The sequence below is a fragment of the Tripterygium wilfordii genome, chromosome 15 (genome assembly GCF_013401445.1).
Source record: "Tripterygium wilfordii isolate XIE 37 chromosome 15, ASM1340144v1, whole genome shotgun sequence".
NCBI lineage: Eukaryota > Viridiplantae > Streptophyta > Magnoliopsida > Celastrales > Celastraceae > Tripterygium > Tripterygium wilfordii.
This window is the reverse complement of record NC_052246.1, coordinates 5,454,163-5,468,947: the sequence shown is the minus strand read 5'-3', so window position 1 is coordinate 5,468,947 and position 14,785 is coordinate 5,454,163. Positions and strand designations below refer to the sequence as shown.

Genomic DNA, 14,785 nt, shown 5'->3' with positions numbered 1-14,785 from the left:
GAGAGAGTAGAAGAGAGAGAATGATTTTGAAGTGCTTGATATAGTTTTTACCACTGGAGTTGCTCTTAGATCTCATCCAGTCCAGTGTCAAGTGTCGGCCCACTCACATTTAGATGTAGTCCAGGTCCACTGTGCGTCAGCCCACCCAAAATAGAAATAAAACGTGTGGGAACACGCTGCATATTTTCTCGTACAGAATTACAGATATTTTTTTTTTCGTCCTGCACAGAACTACAGATATTCATGTGGGGGAGTTGAAGTTCACTGTCGTGTCCTATCATTAACCTCCCCCCCCCACCCTTTTTAAATTCCTAATTCTTTAAATTATTACTATCATATTAATAATTTAATATTCCATCCAAGTGTCCAACCACTATCATTTGTTCCTTCAGTTCATTGCATTGGGCAGTACCCTCCAATCTTGGGAAGACGAAAAGATTATATAAAAAAGATGTTGTCTTCTTCATATAATCATCGCGCCTTGCGCATTATTCCGTCTCCTCTGCTCGGAAAGTGCCATACAGGACCGACTCCTTCTCTTCCTTCTTCTCTCCGGCTTCTCGCGTCCCCTGCTACACCTACACTGAGGACCAAGGCGATGACGACCAAGGCGGCGTTGACCACTGTTGAGCTTCGGAAAGGAATAGCAGAGTTCTACGACGAGTCATCCGGGTTGTGGGAGAATATATGGGGTGACCACATGCACCATGGATTCTATGACCCTAATGCTGAGGCCTCCATCTCTGACCACCGTACGGCCCAGCTCCGCATGATTGAGGAGGCGCTCCGTTTCGCCGGTGTCAGTGGTTCGCTCCTACTCTTATACTCTCATCGATAACCAAAGAACCCAATTCCATATAATTCAGTTCCTATGAATATACACTATCGCTATGCAGCTGTAAATGATTTGTGTTGTTTTTCATTGAATGTATTGGATTTCTGCAATAGTGTTCTGATTTTAGTAACTCACTGTACATCTCAATACATATAGTGTTCTGTTCTCTGCATTAGTTGCTATTCTTCAGGGGACTTACATCGAACAACTTGTAGTATCCCACATGGCTTGGATAACCCAAGTGATTTGGGTTTATAAGAAAACCGAAAACCTCTACCACTCAACGAGGCTTTTTCCTTGATCCTAATTACCATTGAGTGAGGTGGCTAGGACGAACAAAGCTGTGTGGGCCGATGTATTTACGAGGAACCGGTAACTCATTATTGATTAGTGGTAAAACCAAATAGTTTCATGGTAATGTCAAGGGGTTGGGGATTTTTTGATGTGAATTTGTTTGATTTGTTCTTTAGTTTTTGGTTTCCTGCTCACATATGCTGTAGGAATCAATGTAAGCAATAACAGGTGATTAAATTACAGATAAGTGTGTGTTTGGTTTGTAGATTATTTTCTTTCACTGTCAGTGAACACTAGAGCTTGTGTGACAGTGTGTTTATGTATGAGTGAGGATCTAACTGCTGGTTGCAAATGGTGGGTTTTCAGAGGACGCTGAAAAAAAGCCTAAGAGTGTAGTTGATGTTGGTTGTGGGATTGGAGGAAGCTCTCGATACCTGGCTAAGAAATATGGGGCGAAATGCCAAGGTATTACCCTCAGTCCTGTTCAGGCACAAAGGGCCAATGCTCTTGCTGCTGCTCAAGGTTTATCTGGCGAGGTATTTGAGCTCCATTTTCATCTCTAGTAGAAGAAACTAGTCTTTATTACGATGATTTAGTTCTTGGTGACTTGTGTAACATAGATGTTACCAATTATATGTTCTGATGTTAGCACCTATGAGATGGTGAACTTGACCACAATAACTCTTAGCGCATGGTGGAGGTCGTGATTTCAAATCCCATAGGTGTTTCGATTATTGCAATTTGCGAGATGGACATTTACTCTGCCAAGCATGTGCGAATGTCACCCTGCATTCCTCGGCCCATGTCTCTACTTGTCCATGGGGATGTTTGGGTAGGAGTACTAATATGCAGAATTGGCAGGTTTCCTTTGAAGTTGCAGATGCTTTGGAGCAACCTTTTCCAGATGGACAATTTGATCTTGTTTGGTCCATGGAGAGTGGAGAACACATGCCTGACAAAAGGAAGGTTGCTTGATCTCTACATTACAGCTGGTTTATTTTGTTCAATGTCAATCTCCAATTTGAGTTGTTGAGCTAAAAAAATTGATGTCCTTCAGACTTCCATTCTCCGATTTTCGTTTGTCGTAATGTTTAGATCATCTCAAGTTCTTCTTTCCTTTTCTCCTTCAATTTGACTGCAGTTTGTTCAAGAGTTGGCTCGAGTTGCAGCCCCGGGAGGAACTATAATAATTGTAACTTGGTGCCATAGGGATCTTGCCCCTTCTGAACAGTCCTTGGAGCCATGGGAGAAAGAGCTCTTGCGCAAGATATGTAATGCTTTTTATCTTCCTGACTGGTGTTCCACAGCTAATTATGTTGAATTACTTCAGTCCAGTTCACTTCAGGTAATCATGTCATGGATTCTAGTTTCTGTAATGAATGAAGTGAAATAATAGTTTTGGGAAAAGAAAGAACTACCCGAAACCTTGTTTCGCTGAGTCTTCTCCTACCGATTCTGAGTCATATTCGGTATATTCTTGGTGTTTATACAAGAACATAAAATAAACCTCACAAATTACCATGACAGGATATTAAAACAGCAGATTGGTCTCAGTATGTTGCCCCATTTTGGCCAGCAGTTATACGCTCCGCTCTGACCTGGAAAGGCTTCACATCGCTGCTGCGTGCTGGTAATTAAGCTTAACATTACTTTCTGGTACTTACTATCAATTCTTCTGTATCCACCGGGCGTCTTTTTTTCCAATTTTGGACACAATTCACAGCAGAAGCTCTCTTTGAACTTAAAAGTTAAGTCCATCTAATGATTTCCATTGATAATAAAGTGTGCCTTATTTGGTGTTCAACAGGTTTCAAGACAATAAAAGGAGCATTGGCAATGCCTTTAATGATTGAAGGATACAAGAAGGGTTTAATCAAGTTTGCCATCCTTACATGCAGAAAACCAGAATAAATCAACAGAGGGAGCAGGCTTTGGCGTTTGCTACCCAGTGTTATTCCACTTTTTGTTATTTCATATGTTCTAAAATCAGATCTCTCCTTCCAGGTTCCCAGTTGAAGCAGCTTATTAGTCCTGTACTGGTAGATTTTTCAATAATGGTGTTAATGTAGGTAAATTTTATCTGCATGAGAGTAGATTTTGAGGCACAAGTTCTTGCCTTTTAATCTATCGTCTGAGATTTTGAATATACTACTACTATCCATTGTACGTTTTTTCAATTACTGGATTAATTAATAATCAGCACAGACTGCACAGTTGTTTGAAATATAGAATTATAAAATCAAACCATTTAAATTAATTAGACTTTTTTTTTGGTGACCGGGAAGACCTAGTCCAACGGTCACTTTGTAAGATGCCCGTTTTAAACTCGGGATGACCATCCCGTGAGAAGAGCAGGGCACCAATTTAGTCCTGAGTTGAAGTTCAGTGCGCGAGTAGGAGTGTACTGATGGTCAGAATAAGGTTCTAACCCCTCCAAGAAACAGGCCTGTGCTATCAGCCCATGGAACTCAAGAAACCCCAGTGAATTACATCCCACAGGCTTGTACATCTGACTTGAGGAATTTTTCACCACTAAGCCCAACAATATAACCACTAGGCAAACGCCAAGTTGTTCAAATTAATGCTTCGAACAGAGAAGAAAATAGAAAAAGCATTAGGGACATTCAATGAATCAGTCGAAAGCCTTGCAAGTTTTTAGCTACCGGAATCGGTGTTGGGACAAGACACGGTGAAAGCAGTCTTGAGAAGATACAAGAGAGTCTAAGAAGACACAAGAGAGAATCATTAATAGTTTGAAGCATATCAAGAGATTCAGCAGCAAAATCTGACCCATCTAAAAAAAAACACAAATAAGGAAGAGGAGAATTTCAAAGTAACTGTTTTAGCATACTTGGTACAAGAGAAGATACATAATTAAAGATATTAACTCAATGAGAAAATGAATTCATTTACACCTCTACACGCTTTTCTTGTTACCAACACTTGCTAATCCAATGCAAATGGCAACCTTGTCATCAAGCCTTTCATCCTGCTCACAAGGTTCATCTAGTGTTCAAATCAAATTCCCCACCTTCACGCCACTCGTCTTGCGTGCCTGTATCTCCATTTTCATTTTCTTCATCATTCAAAAAATCTTCAGATGGTTCTTTCTCGTCTCTCTGACTGTTGTTTCCCCATCCATTCATCATCTCTTCTGGGTTAATACACTGTTCCTGCTCTGCCATATCGTGACCAATCTGAAGATTGTTTGCTTGCGAACCAAGGACACCTGGTCTTATTGGTGCTCGAGTCATCAATTCAGCATGAGCCTGTGACTCAGCTCGAGCTTGTTCTGCCTGTACCATGGCTGCCATTCGCAACTGAGCCTCGCGACCAGATTTTTCCCTTGATTCTATTTGTGCTTTCAATTCTGCCATCACTCGTCTCTCGTCTTGGAGAAGAGCCTGCTCAACCATTAATCTCTCCTCAGCTCGAAATTCACCAACTGCTCGCTTCTTGTTTATAATGTTGAAAGCAAGGGCCTGTTTCTCAAACATGGCAGTGAATTCTGCAACTTTGGCTGCAATGTTGTTATCCCACTGCTGGGAACGAGATAGCATCTGTCCTGTTGTGTCAGAATCAAGGATTCTATCATCCTCCTCTGCTTCGTAGTCAGCTACAACATGGTAAGGTAGTAACCTGCATAATTTTAAGGTAAAGAGGATAAAAGAAAGAACGTGAGAAGTAAAAAATTTGAGATGTAAAGGTGCAAGCCGTATAAAGATTACTCCTTTATACAGTGGTCAAATAATTTAACTAAATAGTAGTTAACAAGAGGAGGAAGAAGAGCCTTCTCTGCATGCCCCCATCTCTAATGCAGATAGGGTGAACAAATAAACCACAAAAGTGCATTTAATACACTCCTGAGTCCTGATTCTAGGCGATCAATCAATAGTGACAAACCATTGACATGATATTCAATAATTAGTGTAGATTTCCCATGTTCACAGAGATGAATTAACAACATAAAATGACCGCTGTATGACTAACTAAACCAATATATCTGAAGTCACAGGAACCAGAATAAAAAGGAAAAGACTGAAACAAGATAATTGATACTGTTGACTAGAAAGAGATTGATATCGTGATCACCATCATCAAAGCTTTGCACCAAACATTCCGGAGTTGATGATGAATTTTGACCACATGAATCCATGCACAAATTATTTGGAACTTTGGATTGCATTAGAGTCCAGCTTATTTTCTTCTAACTTCACCCCATGTATTTTTCAACCTCCTCCTTTTCGTACATCTACGACTTGAATTTACTCCCCTTTTCACACCAGAACGCCCAAACAAGTACGACGAAAAAAAGTTTGAGATAAACAACCAAAAAAATACATTATGCAATTGAAGACTTTGGATACATGGCATGGAATGTCGAGAAGATACGTCATCTCACAAAGAATGCTTCTCAGACCTTGATATAAGTAATCTCAAAATCATGAATGTATGATAACCCATAAGCAGCAACTACATACTAATATAAAATATCAATACTAAAAAACAGCTACCATTACTTCATGCACACGTGCCTTCAATTCTTCATCACATAGCCAAATGTAAACTGATAACATGCTTGAAATATAAATGCTTCCTTTGATACTCCCATAACCTACTGGAGTTGCTCTCTGGTTAAACATTTTGATCTGAGATTTTTTTCATCAAAGGAAAGGATTGAATTGACATTTACTCTATTTTTTTTTGGTAAGTTTGAATTGACGTTTACAGTAAAACAGCAACTACAAAATCATGTCTAAAAACCAAAAAGCCAATTCATTTAAAAAGTTACTATATACATCAGCATAGTTGTCTCAGAAGTATGTGCAAAATACATTATCGACCACAACAGATCCACGCTAAGCAAAATTTCACTTAATGTTAGGATTAGTTAAAAATTACGTAGAAGGCCATGGACAAAAATGCGGAAATAGCACACAAGTTGACATCGCTAAAGAGCAAAGAATACATGCATATATATGCTGAAATCTGCAAGTAATTACATGCATCGGTTCATAATATAAAAACAATATATACATATGTCCCAATGATTTTGTCAAAACTGTTTGCCTTCAGATATTACAGTCCATTCTTACAAGAAAAATAAACTCCTGCGGCCCTTAATGACTCCACTTTTAGTTAATGTCTTATTTTAGGATTTCAAACCTTATAGAAGGTGGATTCTTTCTTTGCATGTTCTTTCTTTGTGTGTCATATATATAAAACCTTATTTTTATGACGTGGAACTTTTCCAACGTACGGCAATACATAACATGCAAAATAATAAGACAACAGATGAGAATTCTCTCTATTAAGAAATCTGGCTACCTAATTAGTTTTACATAAATGACACAAATTGAACCGCCTATTCCTCAGTGTAGCTTGAACTGAGTCTGTATCCTACGAGCTGGAAATCCCATAAATTCCCATGGCTCTAGCATAAGCACATACATTGGGGAGTAACTGGGGGAAAAAAACAGAGAGAGTAAACTACCAACAGCTAATTTACCTCCACCACAGTGCCATATTGCATAACACAATATCAGTTTCTTCTGTTGTCTACATATATCAGATAGTACTAAACTATAACCCCAATCAAATCCCACATTAATTAGTCACCTAACCCAACCCACCATTCTCAGATCATGTCACCTAAACCAATACACCATGCACCAAAAAATGTAACTGAAGCATCACAGCAGACATATCAATCTAGTACCAAAGAGAAAACTGAAAATTCTATGCGTCCCCAATGAACCCGATTACGATTTCAACTTCTCACGTATGGCAGGGTGCACCAGTAAAAGTTCCATGATAGAAACAGCGATAAAAGACAAAATATAGCGTAAATAAATTCATTAAAATTAAAAAATGCGCGATATTCTACAACAACCAAACAGAAGCAAGCTTTTTTGTTATGTAATGAAGATCCAAACAAATTAACTAACCTCTCGCAAGCATCTTCGAGGGAAGAGAAGGGGCGCTTGAAGTCTGGGTGGCATACCCGCCATGCGTCGTGGTATGCCATCTGAAGCTCCACTGGGCTCCGAATCGCCTTCTGCTGCTGCTGTTGCTGTGGTTGCCCTTGTTGCGGATTTTGCTGCTGTAAATTAGGGCTCTGTTGTTGTTGTTGTTGCTGCTGCTGCTGCGGTTGCTGAGAATTGGGGACAGCAGGACCCGAATTAGGGTTAGGGCTAGGGCTAGTACTAGTGGTTTGTTGTTGGACATTGAGGGGTCGGTGAAGAAGGCCCGGCGGGCGCAAATGGGCATCGATGTTTGAAGGGAAACGCGAAATCGCCGCAGCTTGCTGCTGTTGCTGTTGCTGGGCTTGTTTATGGATCTGTTGTAAGAGTAGAAATTGTTGTTGTTGCCGCTGTTGATTTTGTGACTGCTGCTGCTGCTGTTGTAGAAGTAACTGCTGTTGATGCAATGCCTTCGCGTTGGCTTCTTCCATTTCTCACTGTGTCACCAATCAACCAAGCACTCCACTGTCAAATAAGATTAAGAAAACAGTAACAATGGTTACGCAGAGCCCATCCGCATCCGATGATCCAATTAGTTGAGGCTCCATAGTCGTTAGGTTAATTAATGCGTGACGCCTGCTAACCTAATATGCCCACAAAGCATCATCTCATCCCTTTTGGTAAAAACACTCTCAATTCAGAATTATATTTTTAACACTTTCTAGAAGTTTCATAGTGAGAGCACGTATTAGCCTCTCTTAGCGATTGTCTATTTTCTCTACTCAAATAATTTTTTTTATTAATTAACAATAGGGTGAGAATGTGAGATAGCCTGGTTGGTCAGGTTATCTATCCAGAACCTTGAGGTTCAGGGTTATATTCTCACCAGAGGGGTTTGTTTTAACACATAAATAGATAAGATTCATCATTACATTAAGAGATAGATAAGATTCATTACAATAAGAGATTACAAACAAGTTTAGAGTGGTTTAGTCACAATTGGACCTACATTCACTACTTAAGGCTCCTCCTACGTTACCGTGGTAGAACACTCAAGCGACCCAAGATCTTCGACTTCAAATTCCATCACCCCTAATACCAAAGGAAGCCAGTAGATTTGAAGGAGAGCGAGAGGGCGCTGGCTCTAGAGGCGGGGCTCGACGTTGGAGTATAAAAATCAAAATCTAGATCTGTATCATCTCTCTCTTATTCTCCTCCTCTACAGTTAGAACTTCAAAACCAAAATCCAAATCTCCCTTAGATGACATCGTTGGAGGCTCCGATCTGCTGGTGGACGCCATTAATGGTGAAGGATGGAGAAAAATAGGTGGAAATCCAAATCGAAAGAAAGAGTTTGATGAGGTTGTGAGTCACAACGTCGAGACCCCTACGAAGGTCATCAATGCCATGGGTTGTGAGTAGGAAGGGAGGGCTGGAGAGGGTAGAGAGAGAATGAGGGGATGAGTGCAGGAGGGAAGAGAACAAAGAGACATCATTGGAGGCTCCGATCTACTGGTGGACGCCATTAATGGTGAAGGATGGAGAAAAATAGGTGGAAATCCAAATCGAAAGGAAGAGTTTGATGAGGTTGTGAGTCACAACGTCGAGACCCCTACGAGGGTCATCAATGCCATGGGTTGTGAGTAGGAAGGGAGGGCTGGAGAGGGTAGAGAGAGAATGAGGGGATGAGTGCAGGAGGGAAGAGAACAAAGAGAGAGAAATGTTTTTTTACTTTTGCTTTGTCAGGTCCTAGATAAGCGATAAGTGCAAGCCCACATTATGTCAAGGTAAAAATGAGAGTCCATTGATCGTCTTGAAAATTTAGTTGATACAACAAAATGTTGCTATAATTTTTTGTCCTTGCTCATTGACATTGTAATTTATCATTGAACCTGATATTAAAGTTTACATGAACGAAGCTGCACGATTAATAGAATAGTTTTGTGCCTCATACAAATGTTGTAAAATGTGTCCTCGCAAACAATCAGATAATAGAGCAACATACAGAACAATCAAAGCAGTAAAGAGAAAAGAAGAAGAACATAGGTTTACGTGATTCAATCAAGAAAGCCTACGTCCATGGAGTCTATGACTGTTTTCAATATAAGAATTCAAGTAGAACATTCGGTTGGGGTTTATATCATTTTATACTAGGTACCTGAAAATACAATTATACGCCTATACTAAAAATAACCAACTCACATCAATAATACCGTACCATACCTACGCTAGGCTCCCCTTTCATACAACTTTCCATTTCCTTAGAGCTTTTAGGAATTAAGTAATTCTTCTAATATGAGCCATTATGTAACAACTACGCTAGGCTCCCCTTTCATACAACTTTCCATTTCCTTAGAGCTTTTAGGAATTAAGTAATTCTTCTAATATGAGCCATTATGTAACAACAAGAACAGAGCAATATAAGATTATATGCTTTGATGACAGTACACGAGCTTGACAATAAGCTACAAATAAAGCTTCGACAACTGGTTAATTAATTGAGGCTCCATAGTCGTTAGGTTAATTAATATGTGGCGCCTGCTAACCTAATATTTGCACAAAACATCATCTCATCTCTTTTGGTAAAAACACTCTCATTTCAGAATTATATTTTTAAGTTTTAACACTTTTTAGAGGTTTCATAGTGAGAGCACATATTAGCCTCTCTTAGTGATTGTCTATTTTGTCTACTCAAATAATTTTTTTTATTAATTAACAATAGGTTTCTAAAAATAAATTTTTATTCTAATAGGTACACGTTAATTTGTTTTACCACATAAGTAGATAAGATTTATTACATTAAAAGAGCATGCAAACAAGTTTAGAGTGGTTCAGTCACAATTGGACCTACATTCACTACTCACGGCTCCTCCTGCGTTCCCATGGTAGAACACTCAAGCGACTCAAGATCTTCGACTTCAAATTCCATCACCACTAATACCAAAGGAAGTCAGTAGATTTGAAGGAGAGCGAGAAGGCGCTGGCTTTAGAGGCGGGGCTCGACGTTGGTGCATAAAAATCAAAATCCAGATTTGTACCATCTCTCTCTTATTCTCCTCCTCTATAGCTAGAACTTCAAAACTGAAATCCAAATCTCCCTTAGACGGCATTGTTGGAAGCTCTGATCTGTTGGTGGACGCCATTAATGGTGAAGGATGGAGAAAAATAGGTGGAAATCCAAATCGAAAGGAAGAGTTTGATGAGGTTGTGAGTCACAACGATGAGGCCTTTACGAAGGTCATCAATGCATGGGTTGTGAGTAGGAGTGGGAGGGTTGGAGAGGGTAGAGAGAGAATGAGGGGATAAGTGAAGGAGGGAAGAGAACAAAGAGAGAGATGAAGAGAGAGAAATGTTATTTACTTTTGCTTTATCAGGTTCTATATAACCGTAAAGTTTAGCTGTTCCAATTTTTTTTGAAATTATAGGTGGCATGCCACCTAGGTTATGTAAGATTGTGAATGAAATCCTTAGGGAGTCTAGCACTACCGATGAAGGTAATTAGGTAATGTTATTGTGTTTTCTACAACAATTGTTTTGTTCATTTACACTCTAGAACTTCAACTCCATTGCATTTGTTATCATCCTTCTGGGTTCATTTTTCAAAAATTTGTTCCAATAATATGTTTTTGACTCTTCTTCCGATGAAGAGATAGAAGAGATGCTCATATTAAAAACAGAACAACAAGGTTGGAGAGAATGAGGGTTTCAGCATCATGTACTCCACAATTGTACATCGATCATGGCTTTATTAATGAGCACAAACGACTTTTCAATAATTATTTTGTCGAGAATCTAGTTTACCCTCCTTATCTATTCATAAGTAGATTTTGAATTCGATGTCATCTATTTCGTTGCATCTAGTCTACAGTAGAAACTCATGAGCAATAAATGCATTTGGAAGGTTGGGGTTATCTTCACTTTAAAAAAATTACGATTACGTTTACAATGCTTGCGTATGGTGTCTCCACCAATCTCTTGGATGAGTATCAAATACTCGGAAGAGTACTATATAAATCCAACCCAAACAACTCGAAGATATTGTCCACTCTTTTCTTAAGCCCCGCACAATTTTGTCCTTAAAAGTAGCATCTTAGTTGAGAGAGATTAGATCTTTACTTGTAAACTACATCGGTGGCTTACAACTTGCTGATATGGGATACAAGTATGAACAATGCTTTGGCAACGCTTCATCTGGAGTATTTCGTTGCGAATTTGGTTTTAAAATTTGGATGGAAAGCTGGGAAGGATGTTGATATGTCAGCGAAGTGAGAGTTAACTATGGTGATGAAGAATCCATTGCAAGCCCACATTATCTCAAGGACAAAAATGAGAGTCCATTGATCGTCTTGAAAATTTAGTTGATACAACAAAATGTTGCTATAATTTTTTGTTCTTACTCATTGACATTGTAATTTATAATTGAAACTGATATTAAAGTTTACATGAACGAAGCTGCACGATTTATAGAATAGTTGTGTGCCTCATACAAATGTTGTAAAACATGTCCTCACAAACAATCAGATAATATAGTAACATACAGAACAATCAAAACAGTAAAGAGAAAAGAAGAACATAGGTTTACGTGATTCGGCCAAGAAAGCCTACATCCATGGAGTCTACGATCGTTTTAAATATAGAAATTCAAGCAGTACATTCGGTTGGGGTTTATATCATTTTATACTACGTACCCAAAAATACAATTATACCCCAATACTAAAAATAACCAAATCACATCATTAATACCGTATCATACCTACGCTAGGCTCCCCTCTCATACAACTTTCCCTTCCCTAGAGCTTTTAAGAATTAAGTAATTCTTTTAATATGGGCCATTATGTAACCACAAGAACAGAGCAATATAAGATTATATGCTTTGATGACACTACACGAGCTTAACAATAAGCTACAAATAAAGCTTCGACAATTGGTAATGACTAAGCTAAAGACTCCAACCGTACAACAAACAAACAAAATACCAATACTTTTAAAGAAGTGCGGACAATTTAGTTGCAGAAATCGATGTTGTAATATAGTGAAATGAAAGATCTTTCTGTAGTTTCTTTGGTATTAGCTACAAATGGTAGAGTTCTTTTTTATCTTCACCTTATGTTTGGTATGAAATGTCCAAAGGACAGAACTTCCTAGCATTGCAGCTTTCTTTGATTGAGATTTCCAAGAGAGACATTCACCTGTTAGTAGTTTGTTTGTTCTAGATCAGTCTTATATATGAAATTTACGACCACAACAGAATTATATGTCATTATCCTTGTGAAAGAAGAAACAAGAAGAATTCAATCAAGTACAACAAAAGTTTTCCATAATATCTATCGTCATTGCCAATGTAAACCTCATACGCACGCCTATACATATCCAAACATCCTCCACAAATATCAATTTGAACCATAAGAAAGAAGAGAAAAACCATGGAGATCTGGTTCATCATTCTTGTCACTCTCTCCATGGCTGCTCTTCTCAAAGCCCTCATCAACCTCTTGATTCCCAAAAAACTTGTACACAACCTCCCCCCAGGCCCTTTTACAATTCCTATCATCAGCAACATTTTATGGCTCTTCAAGTCAGGTCAAGACCTCGAGCTCATTCTCCAGTCCCTCCACGCCAAGTTGGGTCCTTTGGTAACACTTCACTTCGGCCCACGCATTGCCATCTTTGTTTCTGATCGTGGTCTCGCATACCAAACTTTGGTCCAAAACGGTGCAGTTTTCTCTGATCGTCCAGAAGCTGGCCCTGCAGGCAGGATAGTTAGTAGTAATCAGCATAATATTAACTCGGCTGCCTACGGCCCCACGTGGCGCCTTCTGCGGCGTAATCTCACTGCTCAGATCCTCCACCCTTCGCGTGTGAAAGCATATTCACACGCACGGAGTTGGGTTCTGAATATTCTAATGGATAGGCTGAAGTCCGAGGCAGCAAAATCAGGTAAACCAGTAATTGTTATGGATCATTTTCGGTATGGGATGTTTTGCTTGTTAGTGCTCATGTGTTTTGGGGACAAGCTAAATGAGAACGAGATAAAGGAAATCCAGGATGTTGAGCTTCGCTTTCTTTTCAATTCTAGTAAGCTCCAAGTACTAAATTTCTGGCCAAGTGTGACAAAGATTGTGTTCCATAAGCGATGGCAGGAGTTTTTGAAGCTTCAACAGGACAAAGAAACCGTGCTAGTTCGTCTAATAAGGGCGCGAAAGAAGGCGAAAGAAGGGGGTTTAAGAGATGTAGTCTTATCTTATGTTGATACCTTAATGGATTTGGAGCTTCCAGAAGAGAGAAGAAAGGTCAATGAAAAGGAAATGGTGAGTTTGTGCTCTGAGTTTCTTATTGCAGGAACCGATACTACTTCCACTGCCTTGCAGTGGGTAATGGCTAATTTGGTCAAGTACCCACATGTACAAGAGAAATTGTTTATGGAAATCAAAGGAGTTGTTGGAGATGGTGCGATGGAGGTTGGAGAAGATGAATTGCAGAGGATGCCGTATCTTAAAGCAGTGATTTTGGAAGGGTTGAGGCGTCACCCTCCTGGACATTTTGTAGTGCCACATGCAGTTACAGAGGAAGTAGTGATTGACAAATATGTGATACCCAAGAATGCGGCTGTGAATTTCATGGTAGCAGAGATGGGTTGGGACCCAAAGGTGTGGGAAGATCCAATGGGGTTCAAGCCAGAGAGGTTTGTGAGTAGTAATGGGGAGGTGGTGTTTGACATAACAGGGAGTAAAGAGATTAAGATGATGCCATTTGGGGTTGGTAGGAGGATGTGCCCTGGATTTGGATTGGCAATGCTTCATTTGGAGTATTTTGTGGCAAATTTGGTTTTGAATTTTGAGTGGAAAGCTAAAGATGGAGATGATGTTGATTTGTCTGAGAAGCAAGAGTTCACAATGGTGATGAAGAATCCATTGCAAGCCTACATTTCCCCAAGGTCAAAATAAAGGTAAAAGCACATATTTATTGAACTATCTTGTTTGAATTTGTAGAATTTAACTTAATAATGAATCAATGACAGAAAACTACTTTTGTAATCATGTGAAGTAAAAGCAATCAATCTTGGACTTTCTGTGCTGTTGGGCATATGCAGAACTTCTAGTGCGTAAAAAATGTCCTCACATGGAGAATTCAAATCGCTTGTTGGATGATAAACAGAGAAAGGAAAGCTAACTGGAAATTGAAAGATAACGCCGATTCCAGAAGGCCCTCAACGCCTGATTCTCAACAAGCGATTTGACTTCTTCTTCTAATTTATGGCATACCCACCAAATACGGCCAATATTCTACAACCACCAAATAGAAGCAAGCATTTTTGTTATGTAATGAAGATCCAAACAAAGTTAACTAACCTCTCGCAAGCATCTTCGAGGGAAGAGAAGGGACGCTTGAAGTCAGGGTGGCATACCCGCCATGCGTTGTGGTATGCCATTTGAAGCTCCAGTGGGCTCCGAATTGCCTTCTGCTACTGCTGTTGCTGTGGTTGCCCTTGTTTCGGATTGTGCTGCTCTAAATTAGGGTTCTGTTGTTGTTGTTCTTGCTGTTGTGGTTACTGAGAATTGGGGACAGCAGTACCCAAATAAGGGCTAGGGTTAGGGCTAGTACTGGTGGTTTGTTGTTGGAGATTGAAGGGTCAGTGAAGCAGGCCCGACGTGCACAAATGGGCGTGATGTTTGAAGGGAAACGCGAAATTGAT

General features: G+C 39.5%; 3 protein-coding genes across 4 annotated transcripts; 2 read left to right on the top strand and 1 right to left on the bottom strand.

Annotated features, from left to right (window-relative positions):
• Window positions 1-370: 370 nt before the first annotated feature.
• Window positions 371-3,353, top strand: LOC120016222 (probable tocopherol O-methyltransferase, chloroplastic). The gene is made up of 6 exons (XM_038868883.1): window positions 371-806; window positions 1,496-1,665; window positions 1,991-2,095; window positions 2,271-2,474; window positions 2,657-2,759; window positions 2,937-3,353. The coding sequence occupies exons 1-6, from the start codon at window positions 452-454 to the stop codon at window positions 3,038-3,040; spliced, it is 1,041 nt and encodes a 346-aa protein (XP_038724811.1). The 5' UTR covers window positions 371-451; the 3' UTR covers window positions 3,041-3,353.
• A 571-nt stretch (window positions 3,354-3,924) lies between these two features.
• On the bottom strand, window positions 3,925-7,751 carry LOC120016957 (putative mediator of RNA polymerase II transcription subunit 26). Of its 2 annotated transcripts, XM_038869973.1 has the most exons (3): window positions 7,518-7,751; window positions 7,078-7,448; window positions 3,925-4,768 (listed from the first exon to the last, which is right to left on the bottom strand). In XM_038869973.1, the coding sequence occupies exons 1-3, from the start codon at window positions 7,581-7,583 to the stop codon at window positions 4,132-4,134; spliced, it is 1,074 nt and encodes a 357-aa protein (XP_038725901.1). In that variant the 5' UTR covers window positions 7,584-7,751; the 3' UTR covers window positions 3,925-4,131. The 2 variants fall into 2 exon arrangements, with proteins under 2 accessions (XP_038725901.1, XP_038725900.1); XM_038869972.1 differs by having other exon boundaries at window positions 7,078-7,751.
• Window positions 7,752-12,333: 4,582 nt separating this feature from the next.
• Window positions 12,334-14,364, top strand: LOC120016956 (cytochrome P450 89A2-like). The gene has a single exon (XM_038869971.1). The coding sequence runs from the start codon at window positions 12,516-12,518 to the stop codon at window positions 14,034-14,036; it is 1,521 nt and encodes a 506-aa protein (XP_038725899.1). The 5' UTR covers window positions 12,334-12,515; the 3' UTR covers window positions 14,037-14,364.
• The last annotated feature ends 421 nt before the right edge of the window (window positions 14,365-14,785 follow it).